This window comes from Aethalodelphis obliquidens, unplaced genomic scaffold, assembly GCF_003676395.1.
Source record: "Aethalodelphis obliquidens isolate GAN/ISIS:26980383/991018 unplaced genomic scaffold, ASM367639v1 scaffold21, whole genome shotgun sequence".
Lineage (NCBI taxonomy): Eukaryota > Metazoa > Chordata > Mammalia > Artiodactyla > Delphinidae > Aethalodelphis > Aethalodelphis obliquidens.
In genome coordinates, this window is record NW_020837965.1 from 19,119,636 (window position 1) to 19,141,559 (window position 21,924).

The 21,924-nt window shown below is 41.3% G+C and overlaps 1 protein-coding gene across 8 annotated transcripts in view; it reads right to left on the minus strand.

The window, feature by feature from the left end:
• Positions 1-6,753: 6,753 nt before the first annotated feature.
• Positions 6,754-21,924, minus strand: part of DICER1 (dicer 1, ribonuclease III) — a 65,985-nt gene continuing 50,814 nt past the window's right edge. For all 8 annotated transcript variants that reach the window (XM_027120466.1, XM_027120465.1, XM_027120460.1 and 5 more), the window contains 6 exons: positions 20,624-20,779; positions 16,715-17,600; positions 14,436-14,704; positions 11,779-11,941; positions 11,612-11,687; positions 6,754-11,260 (listed from right to left, as the gene is read on the minus strand). In XM_027120466.1, the coding sequence (XP_026976267.1) occupies positions 11,095-11,260; positions 11,612-11,687; positions 11,779-11,941; positions 14,436-14,704; positions 16,715-17,600; positions 20,624-20,779 (1,716 nt within the window). In that variant the 3' untranslated portion in view covers positions 6,754-11,094. The remainder of the gene's footprint in view (positions 11,261-11,611; positions 11,688-11,778; positions 11,942-14,435; positions 14,705-16,714; positions 17,601-20,623; positions 20,780-21,924) is intronic.

The following is a 21,924-nucleotide window of genomic DNA, read 5'->3' on the forward strand; positions in this document are numbered from 1 at the left end:
TCCCAAAGGATCTCAAATACCTTTGACCCTTCACCAGGGCACTGTGCTGTAATTCACAACGAGGTAATCAAAACTCTCATTGTAATGCTGCCGCTGCCACATCTGGGAATTAGCTCACCTATCAAGGCAAGGTAGCCAGATCTGGGAGAGAAGGCAGCTGCTTTACAAAGTGCAGAAATGGTACCAAGATCCAGCCCTCGGGGGAAAATCCCACAGAGAACCGCAGATGTAGAGTCAGAGGGTCCGAGCAGGCTTCTGGGCCAATGGTTTTCAAACATGAGTTTTGGCAGTAGGGCCCTTTCTTTCCACACAATGTTCTAAGAAAGCTCAATGAATAGAACAGAGCCAACTGGAATGGCTCTGGCCGAGGAAAGAAGCAGGGGCCTCATCAGTGTTCCGCAGCACACCGGGGAGACCCTGCTTCCGCTCCCGTGGCCCCTCACCTTGGTTACACATTAGGATCATCTGGGCAACTTTCTTTTAAATGCAGACACCTGGGCCTCACCCCAGACATTCTGATTTCGGTGTGATACTAACTCAGAATCACTGGTTTGGCTGAACCCCCCCCACCACCACCACCTTACCTCTGAGGAACCTGAGACCGTGAGATTTGCTGAAAGAAGTACAGGTTTAAAGCTCCCACCCAGAAAAATATAGCCTGCTCCCAGAATGTCTGCAGGGATGTAATTAGCCACATCGACATTATAAATCTGGGTTAAAATGTGTGAGTTAATTTTGAAGACTTATAGTGATCACTCCCTTTAAATAATTCCTCAAAAACATTCAGGGCTTTATGAAATGGCCATATAACATGACCCACGTCTCAGGAGCCTCCCTGGATCCATCATGCCAAAGAATTACGTGGTCTATTAAAGAGCCTGCAAATATCCACAGTGCCATGGACCAACAGCTCCCACAGGGAGACATTCTGTGAGAACTTCTACTCATCCCTCAAAACCCAGCTCAAGTATTGCCCCTTCCTACCATAAAGGTTCCATTAATCCTCCAGCTTTGTTCCACTTTGCCCTGGTCAGTGCTTCATCGGAGAGGACACGGGATTGAAGTTATTTGGTTATACACAATTGTCCCCACCATACGTTGAGCCCTGAATGCAGCATCTTGTGTTTTACTCATTTTCAAGGACATCAGCAGCATCTCTGCGTATCTTTACTCATCTGTAAACTGGTGGTCGAACCTCCTCTTGTATGAACCACAGGGACAGTGCTTAGAACAGTAAGCACTCAATAAATGTTATCTATCATTGTAATCTAACCTTGGCCACACCACTGCACATGCCGCTCGCTTACACTACCTTGTTTCACTGTCTTCCAGGCAATTTTTCTCCAAAACTATCAGATTTCTTTCAGATCTGTCTTCCCTCCCACCCCCACCCGACCGGAATGTGAGAGACCTAACTGACTGAATCCCATTGACTTCGGGGGCCTGGACATTCGCGGATGATTGCATAGCTGATGAGTCGAGCGAAAGAACAAGAACATGGTCTTGGCTTCCAGGAATTCATGATCTCGACCAGCCATGACTCAGATATCTATTACTTCTGCATTCACAAGTTCAAGTTTTGTGGCTATATCAGCTGTTGGATCCTTTACTGTAGAGAGAGGAGGCAGAGGCCTTGGGAGGCTAATGACTTGGCCACAGTGCAGGCTCCCGAGGACCAGCTGACGGCTCCTTTCAGCATCCTTGGTACAGGAGGGTTAAAGCTGGATCACCCTGGGGGCGTGTCTGGGACTCAGGAATTCCCGATGCCTAGAAATGCTCAGACCACTAGCTGACAGTACCTCACCTTTGTCAACAGAATTGGTTTTAGTGAGTTTAGTTCTGGAAAGCTCTGATTTTCTATTTATAAACACAGCCTCAAGCTGGAATTCTGGCTTGTTAAGGACTGATTCAGCCCTTTACTCCAAAATAGGTAAATGTAAGTAAAAATAACTAACCACCAAACAAAACCCAAAGTGGCCTTACGGCTCTTAAGAGAACTTAAAGCTCAAACACACTTTCCCATAAAATCAACTTGTGTCCCACTGCATCTGCCCACATTTGAGCCTGGGCTTGGGAGCGGGGGGAACACCGAGAGCACGACGCCCCCTGTCATGGGAGAGCACGGCTGGCCGTCGCCTTGCTTGTCTTCACAAAACAGCGCGTGGGCTGCGGCTGTACCCATTTAACAGGCCGGCCCACTGGGACGTCACAGCAAAACCGGAACAAAGTTCAAAGCTGTGACTCTACTGGGCTACCGGCCTTCTCAAGAACTACCTTAACTCATTTAGGTCAGCTTCAGGCCGAATACTTAGTAGCTGCTTAATGCATATCCTAGACCAAGGCGTATCGATATGCTTGTTACAGCCCATCTTATTCCCAAGATCTGTGGCAACGACGGTAGAGATGCTGTAACAGGATAGGATGGAGACTTAGGGGGATGAGGGCAAAGGGAAATGAGAAACTAATACAAACACAGGGTTTTATTCCCAGAAAGCAACCACCCGTTGGTTTGGCCGTGGGATGTGACAGCCTGTGATGAGGACGAGGTCTTCGTGCCCCTCACAGCTCTGTCCTCAGTACCTGGAAGAGTGCCGCACACAGACGGTGCCCACAAATGTTTCAGTGAACAGGTGACCCATAGGCCTGCTGCAAATCTGGCTCTGAGCTTCCAAGCAGTCAAAGCAAAAAGGGGAAAAAAGATCAGTTACAAGATCAGTGTCCATTCAAACCAGATCTTCAGGAAAAGCACAGGCTCTTCCACACATTTCTCGACTGGGTTATCAGCTCTGCATGAACCAACTGTGTCCGATGGACCAGAAGACCCACTCTTCACCCCAGACTATGACACAATAGTCAGGAGGACCCAGGTCCCATTCCCCTCGGTGAAGACATTGGGCAAAGCGGGGATTCTCCCCACTCTCTTCTCTGCTGCCTCCACCCTCAACCCTCTCCTGAGCCTGCCCTTACCTCTTGAAGGACCATTAACACCTGCAGATCGAGGGCACACGGCACTGGGCTTGGCAGGGCACGTCTTCAAGTGTGTCGCTCAGAATGCTGGTACCTAAGATCGACTGGGAAGGGGTCTGTGGTCTAATAAGTTTGGGAAATGCAGCCCTCTCTCAGGCCCAAGGCACTTCAGCATAATAAAGGACCTGAGAAGCCCCGCAAAGAATCCTGTTCAACTATGTTTAACCCATAAATGCCCAAACTTAGCGAACCATGGAACCTTTTTTTTTTGCCATATCACATCTATGAACATCCCTGGAATCTACTCAAGTCTCCATCTCAAAGGCAGATTTAGGCACTGATAGGAAAGTGGGGGTGGGTAGGGAGTGTTACGAGTGAGAGGCAATGTTCAGAACAAAAAACCCAGGCAACACTCAGCACTAGTAAGAGGCTCATCAAAAATTATTCCCTAAAAATGTTAGAAAAACATTTCAAGACACCAATAGCACTCGGGTGCTGCTTCATCACCAGATAACTTCCTAGGTACAGATTTGAGGTTGTGCACACACCAACCACCACACCCGGTCCCACAACCACGGAAAACTGGGAGGAGGTCACCAAGATCAGGGAACATCCCCTTCACTTTGCACGGCATAAACGCCATCGTGGGCCACACTTCTGCTGCAAGGCTGTGTGTGTGTGTGTGTGTGTGTGCGCGCGCGCGCGCGTGCATGCACGCATGTGTGTATGCGTGCGTGCAAAGAACACACACTTTGGACTGCAGCCCAACTTCACTCACTCATTTTGGTCCTGTTATAATGGCACCTTACAGCATAACGGGAGTGGCTTTACTGAGGTAAAAGGGCTTTCCTTTCTTTTCAAAATACAGTGAATGCAAAAGCAGGAGGGAAAAAAGCAGAGAGGTTAAAATAAACGCTTATTTCTTGTTGGACCAGGAAGAGTGTTATTTAAAACGGGGAACCAATGGCTTCTCTTACCAAGACTACTGGCCTCATGCACAGCCCTTAAACAGCCGCTGGGCACATCCCTAGTTTTTCAGACTAATGTGAGTTGGGTAACAGAGTAATGGTAGGTTTTAACTCGGGCTCTCTAACAAAGACCATGAATCTTCTCCTCAGGAGCTACTAGGGTTACATACAAAACAAAGAAACAAATCCCACAATTGCCGCCCATGTTCGTTATGAGTCACCATCTGGTTTTCTTCTCAGCGTGAAAAATCTATGACACACACACACACACATTCACATGTTTTAATTTCACCTTTATCTTAAAGGAGCCACATAAATTAGGGAATTGCTGAATGACGGTTAAACACTCCTTTTGATTTAGGCAGATGGGTGTTCAAGGGCCAGCCCTGACTTGCTGTGACCTCAGGCAAGTTACTTCCCTTCTCTAGGCGTTTTTTCCCATCTGTAAAATGGGGATTATAGTAACAATGAGCGTTCATTATGGGCTTAGGATGTGTGGGGCCCTGAGCCCAGCGTTTTACACGAACCCTCACTGAAGCCAAATGACTCTCCCTCATTGTAAAGGCAAGGACGTGGGGCTAAGGGTGGCTTAACCACTTGCCTGAAGTTGCACCGTGCCGGAAGCCAGACACTGTGACCCCAGTTCTCAGTGTGATGCACTACGCTCTACTTCCCTCCAAAGGCTACCATTTCTGTAATCGTGGTGAGGAGTAAATGGCGTAAAATGTGTAAAACATTTAGGACAGATCAGGCACCTCGTACCCGTTCAATAAATCTTAGTTAGTATAGGTCCGAGAGCCCTTATTTGAAATCCTTGAGGCCAACGTGCCTTGCAATTCAGAATTCCTCAAGACAGAATTCTCAAGGGAGTAAAAAGGCAACCCACAGAATGGAAAAATGTATTTGTAAATCACGAACTTGATAAAGGTTTAATATCCAAAATATATAAAGAACTCCTTAAAACTCAACAACAAAAAACAACCCAACTCAAAAATGGGCAAAGGACTTGAAGAGTTATTTCTACAAAGACGTACACATGGCCAATGAGCACAAAACTCCAATAAGATACCAGCTCACACCCACCGGGAGAGCTATTATCCAAAATAAAAATAAAGAGCTGGTGAGGATGTGGAGAGAAACTGGGATCCTTGTGCACTGGTGGCGAGAATGTAAAATGGTGCAACGCTGTGAAAACAGTAGGGAAGCTTCTCAAAACATCAAACAGAGAATTTACCCTGTGATCTACAATTCCATTCCTGGATACATACGCTGAAGAAATGAAAGCAGGGATTCAAACAGGTAAATGTACACCAACGTTCACGGCAGCAATATTCACAACAGCCAAAAAGTGAAAGCAACCCAACGCCCGTCGGCACATGAACGGATAAACAAAATGTGGTCTAGATAATATACATACAACGAAAGGTTACTCGGCCCTGGAGAGGAAGGAAATTCTGACACACGCTACAACACGGCTGGACCCTAACAAACAAGCCAGACGCCAAGGGACAAACACTGTCTGATTCCACTTACCTGTAAGTAGCTAAAATAGTCAAATTCAGAGACAGAAAGCAGAATGGTGGATACCAGGACTGGGGGACGGAGCAGATGGGAGTTAGCGTTTAACGGGGACAGGGTTTCAGTTTGGGATGAAGAAAAGTTCTGGAACTAGATGGTGGTGATGGTTGCAGAACAATGTGAATGTACCTAATGCCATTAAACTCTACAATTAAAAATGGCTCTGTGGTGAGTTTTATGTATAATTTACCACAAAAAGAAAAAAGAGAAATAAAAAAGATCTACGAGTTGTTCCCACATTGCCTTGCACACAGGTCGGGAACGCTCCTGGCCGCGCGTCTACCGTGAGGGCACTCCCTGGCCCCTGGTGTCTCTGCGGGGATCACAACTCAGTCCACGCCTAAGCGGGCTGCACCCAGCACCCACCATTCCATCCAATACCTACATTATACACTTATGGATCCACAAAAAGAAACAAGCTCACTTCCATCTGGACTCTTTTCATGCACATCACAACCTGCAAGCTGATGTGCCTGGCCTGGCCTGGCTGTGTTCCCTGTTCCAGCCACAGGAAGGGAGGGCGAGGCAGCGGGAAAGGGCTGTGGCTCCCAGGCTTGGCCTGAACCACGCAGTGAATTCTGGGCAGTAACACCAACGAACGCAAGTACGTAGAACTCAACCAAATTCCTCAGGATTAAAATACGTATACTTTTTTCTCCTTCAGTTTTGAGAAGTCAGAGTGAGGGGAAAGGAAGAGATTAATTTAAACTTTTATAAAGGAAAACCGAATTTTTTTTCTCATTCTAAGAAACTTATACTTACCATCTTGTTCCTACGGCAAAGGCATTCCTTTTAGTGCTTGGTTTACTGAGTTACAGAAAGGTTAGGTCAAAGCTTGAAATAACGGAATTCTTTCTTAACCAATACTATATTGGAAGTGGGTCCTAAAAACCTGGAAGCCGAACATTCTGTCCACTTGACTTCAGAATAACCAAATTCCCTTAAGGAATGTGTCAAATGTGTCACAGATAATCCAGGACCTGGAAAACATCAGTCAATGTGGCAGAATTTCAGGCAAACACACTGGTATTATTTAAATCAGAAAAAGAACAAGGCAATTGTTAGTAGATAACTCCACCAGTAGATGGGAAGCACAACTTGGTAAACAACGTTTTATCATATTAAAGTATGCGTTTTCAGATGACCATGGAATTAAAACACTTTAAAGACATTTCTGCTACAACTATTTAAACTTGACCTGAATCAAAACAAGAAAAGAAAAAGACAAAAGGACACAACGTGAACTGACCATAACTTTATTGGAGATTTACTTGGCTACAATTATTACAAAAAAAAAACGACTAAAGGTAATTGTGACCCATAAGGTGCAGACTGCGAACTTCTGCAGCATGATTACTGTACGAATGAATGACATCATGTTCCTTAAAAACAGCTGCAGCATGTGATGGTAAATACTGTTTTGTCAATCAAATTATATATGTGTTAGTTTTACTTGATTTTAGTCATTTTCCTTCACTCTATTTACAGCAGAAAAGCCAGAAATTTCACTTCCTGTTCACCTTTGTGTTTTTGCTATGTAACCTGCTGCTGCAGTGAATTCTGAGTGCATCTATAAAATTTAAATTGTGGGTGATGTCCAAATAAAAATGGACTAGAGAAAAAAAACAATTAACGATTAAAATATATTTACAAGTTAGCTTCAAAAGATCATTTTCACTGCTAGTGGAAAATACAATAGTCTCAATGCAAATTCCCTAGATATTGCTACTGGCGAATCCAACAACTTTTAAAATCATTTCAATATTCTTGGTCTTAAACATATCTTAAAAACTTCTCATGTATAATATAAAATAAAGAAATTTATTTGGAAATAATTAAGTTCCTGAAAAGTAATCAGTGGTTGAAAAAATATACCTATTTAAATGTAATTAAAATAACCATATAGGTAATAAACAAGACATGAGTTTCAATTCCGCAGCTAACACAAACTGGTTCGGGGCACTAAAAACTTCAGATGCAGTCGAAATGAAGACATCAAGGTCTCCGTTTGGTGGCTTAAATTTTGTGTAAAAGGATCAGACACCCTAACAGAGGAAGACAGAAAGTTTTAAATCAACTGGGCCTTAAGACTGAACTGTGGTAGGTCTGGGTCTCGATTAGTCTCTGCACTCTGCAGTTACACAGGCTGATGTCAGGTAATGACTAAAAGAGCCGACTGCTGGGTGAATAATTGTATTTATGAACTGAACCAACAGAACCAAAGTAGCCTCCAGTCTCTTACTATTCAGGCAGGGCAATTTGAATCTTTCTGAGGGCAAGCTATTATTAAGAGAGGAAAAATATTAGTATTTCAAAAGGTAATTACAGGAGTGTTAGAGGTCATTCTAAATTTAATCACTTCACATAATGTAAAAGAGAAAAGAAAAAAAAAGTAACAAACATCTTTAAAACATAATTAAGAGTTCAGTTAACAAATCTTCGTCATACTTTCACAAACAGTAAAAATGCCACAGACAAAAATGACCTATTTAAGTTGTGCAAGTATATGACACATTGCAGGCATTATAATTATCTTTTTCAAATTCGGTAAATCAAAACAGCAGCGAGGCCAAACCACATTTTTTCCTCTCAGTTAAGCATATTTTCCTTGAAATGAGGTAAAGCATGGTACCAAGTGCAATGCTTATCTGTGCTACATGAACAGAACAGAGGGGAAAAAAGCTATTACAAAACGCAGCATAGTCAGGACTGCTGAAAGTGTATTATAAAAAAAAAAAAAAATCAAAAAACATTTACAATGAAGGTTCATGCCAACTAACCTCCACACAATCATCGTAAGGAATTTCTGCAGTTGCTTTTCAAAACGCGCCTGCCCAGTCCTTCCCGCATGTGCTGGCCGCACAACCACACCAGGGGGGGTTTCCAAATCACACTCAGTCTCACATGGCAATCACAGGAACAAAAGGATGACAGACAAGGTGGTAAAGTGGAGCAACAAGAGTGATTTTTTTTTCCTTAATTAATGGATGGGAAACATTTCAATAAACGAAACTAGGGGAAAGTTTACAGCATTAAAAATCAGCAGCACAAAAGCGTTCATAACCATTCCATACGTCTAACTCATAGTTTTTATTTTTTAACTTAGTAACCAGGGGATCACAGATTGCTTCAAAGCGTGAGTCACAATTAAAATCAGCTATTGTCCTCCAACCAAAAAAATAAAAAAAGCAATAGCTGAAGTTTGCTGTTGATAAAAACATTTTGAATGGTAGCAGGAAATTTGAACCCCTGAGACTGTGTGACCTAATCTCATCCGAGTCTGAACTTTTCAGTATTAACAGAAAATACTCGTCTTAAGGTTACAAAATATACTGAGGCATTTTTCTCCCCACGGGCATTGTAACTGTGAAACAATCTGATTTTGGTGCCAGGAGGCCAGTGAATCCCTTAACACTGGGATCAGTGCATTAGACACAATGCAAGGCCCTAAGCTCCTGGCATCAGGTAGTTTATAAATTATCAAGAGATTTGTGATACAACTTTATCACGAATCACCCTCAAAAGTGAAATTCACATCCAGCCTTACTTGTTAATTGTATACATTTACAGTTACATAATCCAACAATTGCTTGGTTTTAAATTGCCAGGAGATCTTACATGGAGGTTTCTTAAAAAAAAACCAATAGAAATCTAAGGTTCCAAATCAGAATTAAATATTTTAAAAACATGTCCACCCAAACTGATTTGCTCTCAAGCTCATTTAATAATTTAGATCTCAACTGAAGTTTAAGATTGGAGACAACAAATCACACTGGAGAAGCTTAACGTCCCCTTCACTCAGGTCTCCTTAGAAAGCAGAGCTGACAGTTTTCTGTGTGCACACGCACAGAGGTGTTTCTCCGGGGGTAGGTGGTGCAGATAAAGCAAGAAGTACAGTATTCAACTGCAATTAAAACAGAAATGCAGCACTGCATGAGGCATCACGTTCACAATGATGTGCTGGAAATTATTTAGACGCCTCTGCTCAGCTTCTTGAATTTCAAGCATAATTAATGGGGCAAATTGCAGCAAAACTCTACTGGTATGTTGGTGGGAGTGCAAGACTGACCCACAGCTTTTAAAAAGGTAAATTAAGAGGTATTATAGTTACAGTGCAAAAAAAAAAAAAAATTAAAATTTCAAGCATAATACATAAACATAGCACCAAACAGGGGAAAAAATGCATGCAAAAGAACTGAGGTATTTAAATGAAGAGTGCCTACAAGTCTAATTAAAGAAACTTAGGCAAATGCCTAAAAATGCCTTTTTTCTTCCTTTTCCAAAGATGGAAACAATGAGCTAGTTTGTCTAAATTAATGGCCTAAATCACAGATGTATCAAAATTACGGCAGTTTATCGCAAACGTTAAACTTTCGTGGCATTGACAGCACAGCTTTGGTAGGTGAAATACGCATGCAACACTCTGAAAAGTACAGTCAGAAATGTATGTGAGAAGACTAAGGGTAAGGTGCTCTGTTTTGCTTCTTTAAATAAGTAACCAATCCATTATAAAATCTGCAGCATATTTTAGGTGTGATATGTCTAAAGTTTATTTTGTTAGAGCAACAGCCGACAGGGCAAAATTATTTGCCACAAACAATTTCCATCAGCGGAACTACCTAGCAGGAGGTTTTCAGTAAAATTGGGTATTTAGCCAACGATTATTTTTATGATGGTATTTTAAAAACTCCATAGACTACCTATTCTGGTTTTGAAAATGTCTTCAGTACACATATGACAGAAATTCTCATATAATCCCGTCATAAGTTAGGTTACAACTATACTAGTGAGTTGTAAGTATCGCGCTGTCTCAAGGTCTAATGCATAATAACACAACGAAGGGAATGTAAAACAGTTTGTTCCAAAAAGATGAGAAATGAAAGAATATCCATGAGGGTTTTACTCTTAAGGCAAGAACCTCTTTTATGCAAGACAACATGGCATGAGAAAACTAAAATGTGATTTGCCAACATGCCAGCCAATGTTAATTAAAAATCTGTCCCTTACTATTAAGTGCAACAGCGACCAGGAAACATCATCTTACACGCTCTAACGTGGAAAGGAAAGACAACACTGGCACACTTCTCTCGCAAACTGCATCGCTCTACTCAGCTTATCAACTACGCAGGACTGGCACTGCCACACACACCGTCGGGTGTCAAGAGCTCTCAACAGAACCCTGGGGGCTATTCCAGGTTTAAGCTCCTTGGCCTCCGAACTCTAAGCAAAGCTGACAGAATTAAACTAAAACGAAACAAAACAAAACAAAAACTCTCAATTTCTTTGAACACTTGCTAAATGTCATCAGTAAAGCACTCTTGTGATTTAAACAAAGCAGAAGTGAGGAAAGAAGACAAGATTGTGTTTGCGCAAAAAACTAAAACTACAGTTAGTTCCAAAATTTTTATACATGTGTTAAATGTTTTATTCTGTAACCTATCTTGTTATCAAACAAACTTTAAATTCTGCCTTCAATTCGTTCCACTCACTATCAGTTTTAAATCATCCTTTTCAACTTAAATATTTTCCACCTTAATTCTGCTTTTTTTTGCTTTTTTTTTTTTAATTTTAAAAAGGGGTTTCAGCTGTTGGGAACCTGAGGTTGATTAGCTTTGAGGCTTCGTAGGGCTCTTCTTGCCGCTGCAGATTTGGCAATCCTGTAACTCCGGCCAACACCTTTGAATTTCCCCTTTCCTACTACTTCCACGGTGACTCTGACCTTGCCATCGTAAGTTCTCTCAGCCGGGCTGTAACAAAGCCAAACAGCTTGAATTAGAAGTCAGAAGTATTTATTATTATAGTCAGTCAGCACCAAGTATGTACTCTCAGGCTGAGAGTCCCCGATACAAGCTGACACCACACGAAGGAAACATGCGTTATGACTGCTACATACTACCGACAGACAGGGCTGCAGCTCTTTCTCTCACTCAGCGTTACTTTACAAAACAAAAAGAAGTCAATCGGGCTACAAACAGCAACTGCACAAGAGCATGTCCCAGGGTAAATATTTTTCAAAATCATTCGCATATGGCATCTTCAAGAACTCTTCCCCCTTGTTTTTCAGTAATTTAACTGTTTCCACGCATATTTTTGCTTACCTAAATTTGGCGGTTTCTGGTTCCATTTCAAGCAATTCTCGCACAGGGGAACGGGGCACATTTGCAGAAAATTTTTCTGTAATCAAAATGAAAGAATAATGTGATTAGTACCCTTGAAGTTGTTTTTAATTGTGATTCTGCCTCTCTCGAAGGGGAGCCAACTGTACCTATCAGCGGCCGCATCATAGGATAGTACACCTGCCAAACCATCTCCAGCGACATCCCGCTATCCATGTAAATGGCACCAGCAAGCGACTCGAAAATATCCCCCATGGCCTTTGGAACTTCAATATCCTCTTCCTTCTCTTCATCCTCCTCAGATCTCCTAAGCTATTATAGGGAGAAAAGTGACTCGTAAGCAAAAAGGCCGCTTTGAAAGGCAGTCTACAGAGATGTGTTTCTTTTCTTGGATATGACTCTTACTACATCTTTAACAAGGGTAACAACATCAAACATTTATGACATGCCAATTACACCGTTAATAGGTTCTTCACAAACGTTACCTTACCTTAAAAAAAAAAAAAAGAAAAAGAAAAAAAGCCCTTCCCTAGTTAGTATTCTATAGTCAACAAAGGAAAAAAGATTACTTCCAAATAAAAACAAAAACAATCCTAACACAAACTGGAAATAGGCAATAAATTGATGGAAAAAATTTTCATATTTCACTCATAATCACAGAACTGCACACGGAAACAGGTCTAGCCCCTGGCGGCTTGGCAAGGGGCAGGCAGAAGACTCATCAGGGCAGCGCAAGCAAGGGTGTACGCTGCCTTGGGGAGTGGAAACTGCCACTTCTTTGACAGGGAAATTCTATTTGGAAGATATTTTCCTCCAAGCTCCCCTTTTATTAAACCACTTAATAAATGTTCACTATGACAGGGAACCTGACACACAGTAGGTATTCAGATTAATAGAATAAAAACTCACATACGTATCAAACGCCTTTTAAAAGTTCATAATTCTTTGATGTGGCAATTCCGTCTCTAGGAATTCATCTTAAGGAGGTAACTGGATATTTAAGTATATTTACCGCATCCACGTTTATTACAAACCCTAACAAAAAATACCTTAACCACCCAGTCGCAAAGGATTGTTTAAACACATTACATTATAGCCATATACTCACTAGCGTGCAGCTACTGAAAGTTGTAATCCCAATTATTAATGATCGGGGAAAGTCATCCACAATATATTAAGTGAAAAGAATAGGGTATGGTACACTATGCATGCTATAATTTCATTTTATATCGTACATAACTTTGTGTCTATGTACATTAGGAATAAGACATCACAAAATGTTAATTTCGGTTATTTGTATTTTCTAAAATACACACACATTACTTGTGAAAGAGAAATAAAAAGAAGAGGGGATAGTAATTTCTAAATGGATGGTTTAGCCACACAAAGTTCTATATAATAGATGCTGACTACCGGAAAAAATAAGATACTTACTGTTGTAGATGGGAATTTTTAAACTTATCAAGTTTAATTCTCTCCTTTTACAAATGAGGAAACTGGGGCCCAGAAAGGTGGAGAGACTTTCTCAAGATCAAACAGTAAGTTAGAGAAGCCAGACCATGACATTCCCAATCAGTTTTTGTAACTTCTATACATATGTTTATATAAATGAAGGGAAGGAAAAGAATGAACAAAAACTAACAAAGCCAGTATGTCCAACTGTCATCAAAAGAGAACTTTGGGTTTAGCTAATTCCTCAACTTCTAAGCTTAAATATTTCTACAGAATGAGACTAGAAATAATATTGAATATATCTGAGATGGTTCTAATTCCTGGTCTCACCGCTAGCTGTGCTCCAACTCAGACCATTAATCTTGGAAGAGTGTGCAAGGGTGAAAGGGGAGAGGAAGGGCACTGCCTACTGATTCCCCTTCAGCACATCCTCCACCCCGTTCAACACGCTTGACCCTTCTGCCCCGTGGCTACACCTCAAAACCCAGGCTCTTCATCTCTCCCACAGGAGGCCGAGGAAATGCACTGCTCCCTAACGACGGCTTGTGCGATGAAAAAACAGGAAGGTACAAACTAAAGAAAGAGTAATTAAAATGGCTACCAGAGTTATGAATGGATTCCATGACTTATAAGAAATCTACAGAAAGAAGAACAAAGGAATCAGAATGAGGAGAAGAAGAAATGCAAGTGCTCTCCTGGGTACCCAGGTATGTGGATGGATGTTAGCGAAGGATTAGAGGAGATTGGAAAGATCTCAGCAAAATCCTTTCCTACAAAATTTCAAAATAGTTCACAAACACATTAGAATTAGCTCCATCACCAAAGAACCTTTGGCTGAACTTACAGCAGAAACCTCTCAAATTCCAGTCCCTAAAAATTTAGAAGTTTGGGTTTTAAATGAGATTTTCCCATTTCAAGTAGAAGCAGAACATACATTTGTGATGCTTACCTGAGATATTAGCAAATACTCCTGACCTATTTTAAACAGAAAGAAAGACAGAACCAGCCACGCCGAGCTCTCACTGAGGTTAAAGCTTCTCTGGGGGCAGGGGGAGGGCTGCACCGCTCTGGCGTGCCTAAACGCCTGGAGCCCGGATCAAGGACTGGGGGTGGTGAAGCAGCTGAAAGCCCCCTGGCTCCCTCTCCTCGCCAGAACGACCACAGTATGAGTGGTCAAGTTGAAAAGGCCTCCCCCTGAAGACTGAGACCCATTCACTTCTCCCTGGAACACGCAGAGCGTGCTGGGGACCACAACCCTGGCCTTCGGCTGGCTCTCTAGACAGCTCTGTCGAGAACCCTAGTCGGAAGGCTTATTTTAAACACTGACTTCAACATATCTTAAAATGGCACTAACCTCAGAATCCATCCCTTGCATTTCATTCTTCTCGAGCTGAAACTGCACAAAATCATCGATGACGTGGAAGAGCTCAGGAGAAACTGCTTTAAAGTACTTGTGGTAGTCATACTTCACAGCCAATGATGCAAAGATGGTGTTGTTGACCAGAGCCGAGCGCAGGTCAGTCAGGACCCCTGGGGAGTGCTGCCGTGGGTCTTCATAAAGGTGCTTGGTTATGAGGTAGTCCAAAATTGCATCTCCCAGGAATTCTAAGCGCTGGTAACAATCTGAGGGAAGATCCAAAGTGAAGCCCTGAGCTCCGGCAAAAACGTTTCCACAATTTTCAAATAATAACTCAGATAAAGAACTGATCCCCCAGACACACTGAAAAGACTTTTATTGGGATTCGTTTTCATATATATTCTTCAGTGACAAAATTATTTGACATCATACGGAAGCCTCTGGAAATTAAATTCTAATGACAAATTAAGCATATTTCTTACATAGAAATTGGGGTCATAAAATTTTTAAGTGGCCAAAAGACTAATGCTCGTTAAGAAAAAAGCATTTCCCAAGTGACATCATCATCACTCAACCCTTTTCCTTCGGCACTGTGCTGGCCAGGCAGGTGCTGGGGCACCTTTCTAAAGGCTCCATCACACATCGTCACCTAGCAACGAACGCCGGACCCTGCACATAGTCCTGCCCCACACTCTGCTGTCACCCCTGCACACTGTCCACTCACACTCTGGAAAGTGTGGGAGTGATACCATGCCTCGCCACTCCTGGGTTACATTTGCTACACAAGATGACAGTTAGTACAAGACAGTTTTCTTCTCAACTTGAATGAAAAATGTTGAATTTCACACAAACCAAGAGGCTGAGAAAGGAGAGTCGTGGAGGCGAGCAAAGACCTTAAGCAAAAATGATCGATGTCAAAATGTGAGAAGTTATCGACACTGATCAACACCTCTATCATCTCGCAGTGATTAAAAAGAAGCTGTTCAGGTGAGATGAACTGGGAGATTGGGACTGACACATATACACTATTGATACTGCTATAAACATAGATAACTAGTGAGAACACACTGCAGAGCACAGGGAACTCTACTCAATGCACTGTGGTGACCTAAACGGGAAGGAAGTCCAAAAGAGAGGGGAGATACACACATTTGTGTGTGTGTGTGTGTGTGTGTGTGTGTGTGTGTGTGTGTGTGTGTGTGTGTGTGTGTGTGTGTGTGTGTGTGTATAGCTGATTCATTTTGCTGTACAGTAGAAAGTAATACAGCATCGTAAAGCAATAAAAATTAAAAAAAAAAAAAGAAGACGTTCAACTGTGGAAAGTGAGGCGGGAACAGAGATAGTGAGCTGCCCCCGCACAGCCGATGAGCTCAGAAGCAGGGACCGAGGCAGACTAGAACCCAGGGCTCCTGCCAGTACAGCATGGTAGAAAAGGAGGCCTCGTTTCTTCTCCACAAAGAAAAACAGGTTTTAGTTTCACCAGCCTTTCTAGTCCAGAGTCAGATAATTTTTCACTTTTGGTTTTACATTTTTCTGATCATCTTAACCTACACTGTTTTTCTTATACAAACTTTATACTCGGCTTTGGTTTTCTGAATTCAAGCGCTTATTACTCTGACACAGAGAAAAAATACAGACTTTAGCTGTTTCGAAACCTGAAGCCGATCTTGGTTTTAGGCGCCTATTCTCCCTTCTAATCGAATGGATTGGGAGCCTATTAAATAAAGGAGGAAAAAAAACACGGAGCACAGCGCAAAGCAGAAGGTGACAGCAGAGTCAGAGCAATGAAACCTTCCTGTGAAAGAGTTTCTTTTAATCGGTTCATCTTTAGATTTTAAAAGACCTTAAAGGGAGGGGACTTTTTGTTCAGGAAGAACAATAAAAAGATATGGAAAGACATCCAGAATATACGAATAAATTATTCAAGAACCAAAAGCAGCAGTGACTGGGCATCAGAAGGACAAGGGGGGGGGAAGCATAAAATGGCAAAAACACACCGAAATACTAAGGCCCGAACCTGTCTAATTATGCTGCATATCAATGACAGAGACACGAGGAGCTAAGATAGCTCTGCTCCCAGCTGTCAAAGGTAAGGAACAGTACATGCTCCCAAAAAGAAAGGCTTCTTTCACTTTCTTGTGCTTCCTCCCCCCACCGTGCACACTAAACTCTAATGTACATGCATAGATTATTCTTTTTACATTATTCTACAGAACAACTCCATTAACACAAGGTCTCATTTTCAGAGCAGTGAGCTCTGGTCTGGGGCTCCTTACCAGTGATAGTGTTGTAGTGGTAGGAGGCGTGTGTAAACGCCTGTAGTAGGTAAGCCTTATTCTTGAATCTGTAGTTGATTTTCTTTTCGAAATTTTCAAACCCCGAGATAAGGTGACTCAGTGTCCTATCTGCATCTGGGTGATCAAACATGCACCTCGGTGGGATCTCCAAACACCCATACTCCACGTCTTTCAACACGGAGGAGCGGGGGCCAGCTCCAGAGGCGGCAGCGCGGCTCCCTGAAAGGTTCTTTTGTTGGCTGGTGAAATTCTCCCTGGTCGGGCACATGGCCTTTTCCCGATCAGTCCTCTTAATTACCGGGAGCACCTTCAGCCCCAGCGAACAGAGGAAAAGCTGAGCAGCCCTCTCGCCACAGCTGGTTAAATAGCAGCCCAGCAGGGCTTCCACACAGTCGGCTATGCTTTTGTCAGCAATGCACTGCTCGGTGTGCAGGTCGTAAGAAATGGACTGTTTCCCTGTGTCAACACCACAGTTTTCTTCTGATGGATTCCAGAACCCCACCACAAAGTCATCCTCTTCGACAGCTTTGCTAGGATCCAGATAGCACATTGCATCCCAAGAGCTATAGTCAAAATCCTCAAAATCTGATGAAAATGGTATACTACCTAAGGAGGATTTTTTGGGCATTTTCCATTCATAGGCGGAATCAGTGGCTGAAAAAGCAGAAAGCGAGATTTTCTTGACAAAAGCTCCGGATCCCATCAGCATGCTATCTATGAACTTGATGTGCTCCTGGTCGTACTCCAGGAAGTCCTCCTCGTCGTCGGCGTCCTCCTTCGGAGCCCCCCACGTCAGGCCCCCCCCCTCCTCCTCCTCTTCGAAGTCATCGTCCAGCTTGCCATTAGCCAACATGCAGTCTTTTGTCTGCAAGAGGGAGAATGGGGAAGGAGGGGAGACATAGCTGCTGTTTTTAAAAGGGCTTGAGACTCAATAAAAGCAAGGGTTATGGATAATTTCAAATGACAACCACAAATACTAAAAGGCAACTTTCAAATCATGGCCATTTGTTTTCAATTAACATAAAATAAGTTATTTAATCATATAAACAAAGTAAAACACGTTCTTTGAATGTTCATTTTCTGAGTTATAAAATGACCTTTATCCAGTATGAAGCTTTAAGTCAAGGATTTTATACATGGATATAAAGTTTAAAATTAAGCTCCACAGGGCAAAACTTCAGCTAAGAATTCTAACTGTAGCAGGAGACACAAGGAAAGCTCTCACATGCTGATCACAGAGAGCTTCAAGTTGGCTGACAAAGTTTTAAAATGTTTTTTAAAAGATTTTCAAATTAATAAAATTAAATTCCAGATGTAGAAAAAGCATTATCTTTGCAATTAAATAAGAGAATAATATGTAAACAGATAAAATTATTTTCTTTACAACATTAAAAATGTACAGTGGGGTTTCATAATAAAGTTTTGGTCCCTATTTCCACTTCAAAGCTCATTCGCTACAATGTAAAACTAAACTACTTTGCTTGGAAACTAAAAGTGATCACTGTGAACTAAGCTATGAATTTGAGAAATTATGCTTTTCCCTTTCGGTGAGCTAGAGTAATCAGGGTAACAGATTATAGCATAACTGACAAAAATAGAAGACAATTTAGACTAACATGAAACACAACAATCCAATTTCTGTCAGAAGATCTTTGCTAATTCCAATTTCTTTGGCAAAAGCTTATTTGTGAATGACAACCTTAATAATGGGCCAGGATTCAGTAATGATGTAACTTTTTTGCAATGCTAGAAAGATACCAAATTTCTGTTGTTCAATAAAAAATAAATAAATAAACAAGACTACTTGGAGGGGAAAGGCGGGAGGGAGTGCTTCAATGAGGGTGTGCTTCAATTTCAATAGTGACAACTTTGCAGAGTATTCTGATAAAAAGGTTTTCAAACTTTGTCAACCATTTTTTTAAATGCTGCAAATATTCTCATTTTAAGCCAGACTCAAAAGAGATACAAACAGTGCATTTGTTTGAAAAGAAATAAGTGCAATGAGCCAAGCCATCCATATACCTACAACTATCTGTCTGTATATTTTAATTAAAAAGTTTACAAATTTTTTTCAAGAATAAGGAAGAAAACCAAAAAAAAAAAAAAAAAAAAACCTGAAACGGTGGACACCTCTAGGGACTATTACCTAATAAAAATTACACTTTCCCAAGGTAACGTGAGATGTTTTTGACTAGCTGGTCCTTAGGAAACAAAGGCCAAATTGCAACTAAAAAAATAAATAAATAAAGACTAAATAATATTTTTAATTTTAAAAAATCCTTATATATCTTTAGTAAGATGCTATCATAACCAGACACTGGCAAAACTCACAACAAGGGCTGGGTTTTATCAACAAATAAGCTGTGTAATCTTGGGCAAAGTTCATTAATGCCTTTGGGTTTTGGGGTTTTTTTATCTGCAAAATAGTGGGAGTCTGCCTCACTAAATGGTTTCCAAGAGCATTTCAAGCTCTCAAAGAAAACCCCCCAAAAAACCCCAAAAAAACAAACACAAACAAACAAACAAAAAGCAAAACCACCAGCATGAAACTCCTTTTACAGTTCAAGTTCACTTTCCACCTGCGTTATTCCCACCTTCGGCGTCTGTGTGCAAAGCTTTCACTTAAACCTATCTGCTGAGGAGCGAGGCAGGTAGAACAGGAATGGATCCAGCATATGCTTTCCAATATCATATAATGGTCCACTTCAAGAAGCAGAAATTATTAAATGAAAATATAAACAGTATTTAACGTATTCTAAGAACCAAAGTGCCAGGTCATTTGAAATGTTAAGGAAAATAACTTCATGTTGTATCTTAAAATAAAAAAATTTTTTTTAATTAAAAGGACATGCTAACATCACCTCTATGCTAATTTTTTTTTTTTTTTTAATTTAAAGAACCAATGATACTATGAAACAGGATTTATAAGGCAGGATATGTGTTACTGGAATGTTTTCCAAAGAAATGCAATATTTCCTCTAAAGTTCTCAAAATCTTACACATGTTCCTCTAAGGTTCTATTTCTAAATTAATAACATATATAATTTTTCTAACCCAACTTGCATTAAAATATTCTCTTAATGCTTTTCCAGATAAGTTCAATTTCTGTAGTAAGTCGAATACTGCACGAGTTAAAAATATACTCAATGAATAAGTAAAAATCAAAACAGAGTCACAGAGCATGCTACCTGGAAATGAAGTAACAACGAGCCAGTTTATCATTAGTGCAAAATAAATGCCTGAAAAATGAAACTGCCTGCGAGATGGCCTCCCAGCCAACCACACTGGACAGACTGCTTCCACAGCTCTCCGGCTCGCAAGGCCCTCCGAGGTGCCCTCTGGTGGCCTTCGAGACAGGACAAAATGAAGCAGCTGCAGCTAACGTTTGGAGACTTAAAGTCATTGGCAAGATTTTAAACTATTTCCAGAAAACTACCTTTATGTATTTTTTTTTTTAAGGTCACAAGAGGAGAAATAGTCCTGAAAAAGCCCTGAGCTGCAAAAGCAAGATTTTACTGAAATTACTGCACATACAGATTGGAGATCATAGGTCACTGAAAAGTCATTTCACTGAACAGAGCTAAGGATCTACAATAAATCGTAATATGTAATATTAAAGTGAAATGTTACAGAGCTTTGCTTTTTTTTTTTGAGTCACAGCATCAGATACTCTTTTGCCTTTGGAAAAGGAAGATCACAGAAATTGTTCTCCATCAAAATTACAACACTGTTCTAAATTCATGAAAAGACATCTGTTTAAAGGAATTAATTCAATATATTGAATTTCTACTCTACTATAAACACACCAGGGAAAAGAAACAAAAAATTAATAGAACAAGACTCTGCCCCTCACCAAAAAATAAATCCATCCAGTTACCAAAAACTTACTATTTCATCTTTTTCCCATTTCTCTGTGTTACTTTTGTCTTGATTTACTACATAACCAGGAGGAAGCCAATTCACAGGGGGATCAAATATTGACACCACCATGCGGCTGGGCAGCCCCTTCTTTTTTCCAAGCCGATACAGATTACAGTTGCTGACCTTTAGCAGAAAAAATTTATAAGATACTTATCCATAAACAGTCATTGCTGAAATTCATATAAGGCATTAACATAATTTTTTAGCTAAACATTCTTCATATTCCACAACTGGTCATCAATTATTCAGACTGTATAGTTTCTCTACCTCTTCATGATAGGAAATATTAAATTCTCATGTAATCTGATGATATAAAATTCAAACTGTTAATTGGGACTATCAAAATAGAAAAGAATGCAATTCCACATAAGTCCAAGATGTCACAATATTCTCAATGAAATAAAAGGAGGAAATACCATAAACTCTAGCTATAAAGTGAAAATTGGCACTGAACTGAGCTAAAATAATTTTATGTTCCTAGAACCTAAGCTATAAATATGATTTCGACTGCAATGCTTTCTCAAATATTATTCCTTAGTTTTGGATGGCATTTCAAGATATTTTGTTCAACCATTTTAAAATAGAGCAAAAGGCAATAAAGAAAAGCTCCATGTTTACTGTCATCAATAAAACAGCTTTACTGTCTACCCTCTAGTCTGTTTCTCCTAAGGCCTCCATCTCCTCCTTAATTTACTCAAAGCCATGTTTCCATCTCGTTTTTACTTGGAAACCAAGGTTTAGAACGCTCAATCTCATTTTCATTTTCTAAAAACTGGGTTCCTTTTTATTTAAGTACTTCATGAGCCCTTTTTCCACGTAACTCAATACCCCTGAACAAGCACCCACGTCGGAGAGGTGCTGGCGGGCAGCGAGGCAGAGGAGCGGTCCCTGGAGCCCGCAGGCTGGGCCGGGAGCCCCCCATGACGCTCACCCTGGGCCGAAGCCCTTTCCCACGCCGCCTGCATGGCTTAAGTACACACTGGCTTCCCTTTCCACACCATGGGAACACAACATCACAGATGCCAACAAGAGGATAAAGTACGACAGGGGCGTGAAAGGGACAGAAATCACATTCAAAGTCAGCAGAAATGGTCTGCCGGGTGGAAAAGGAAGAAGAGCTCAGTAAGGGCCCACGTGAGGCACAAGGTGGGGCAGGCAGAGCTCAGCCCGCAGAAACGGGGCGAGCAGCGGGGAAGGAACGACAGCAGGTGTGTGCGCGGGTCCCGCGAAGGACAGCCAGGGGCGGCAGCCCGGCCGGGACCCTTGGG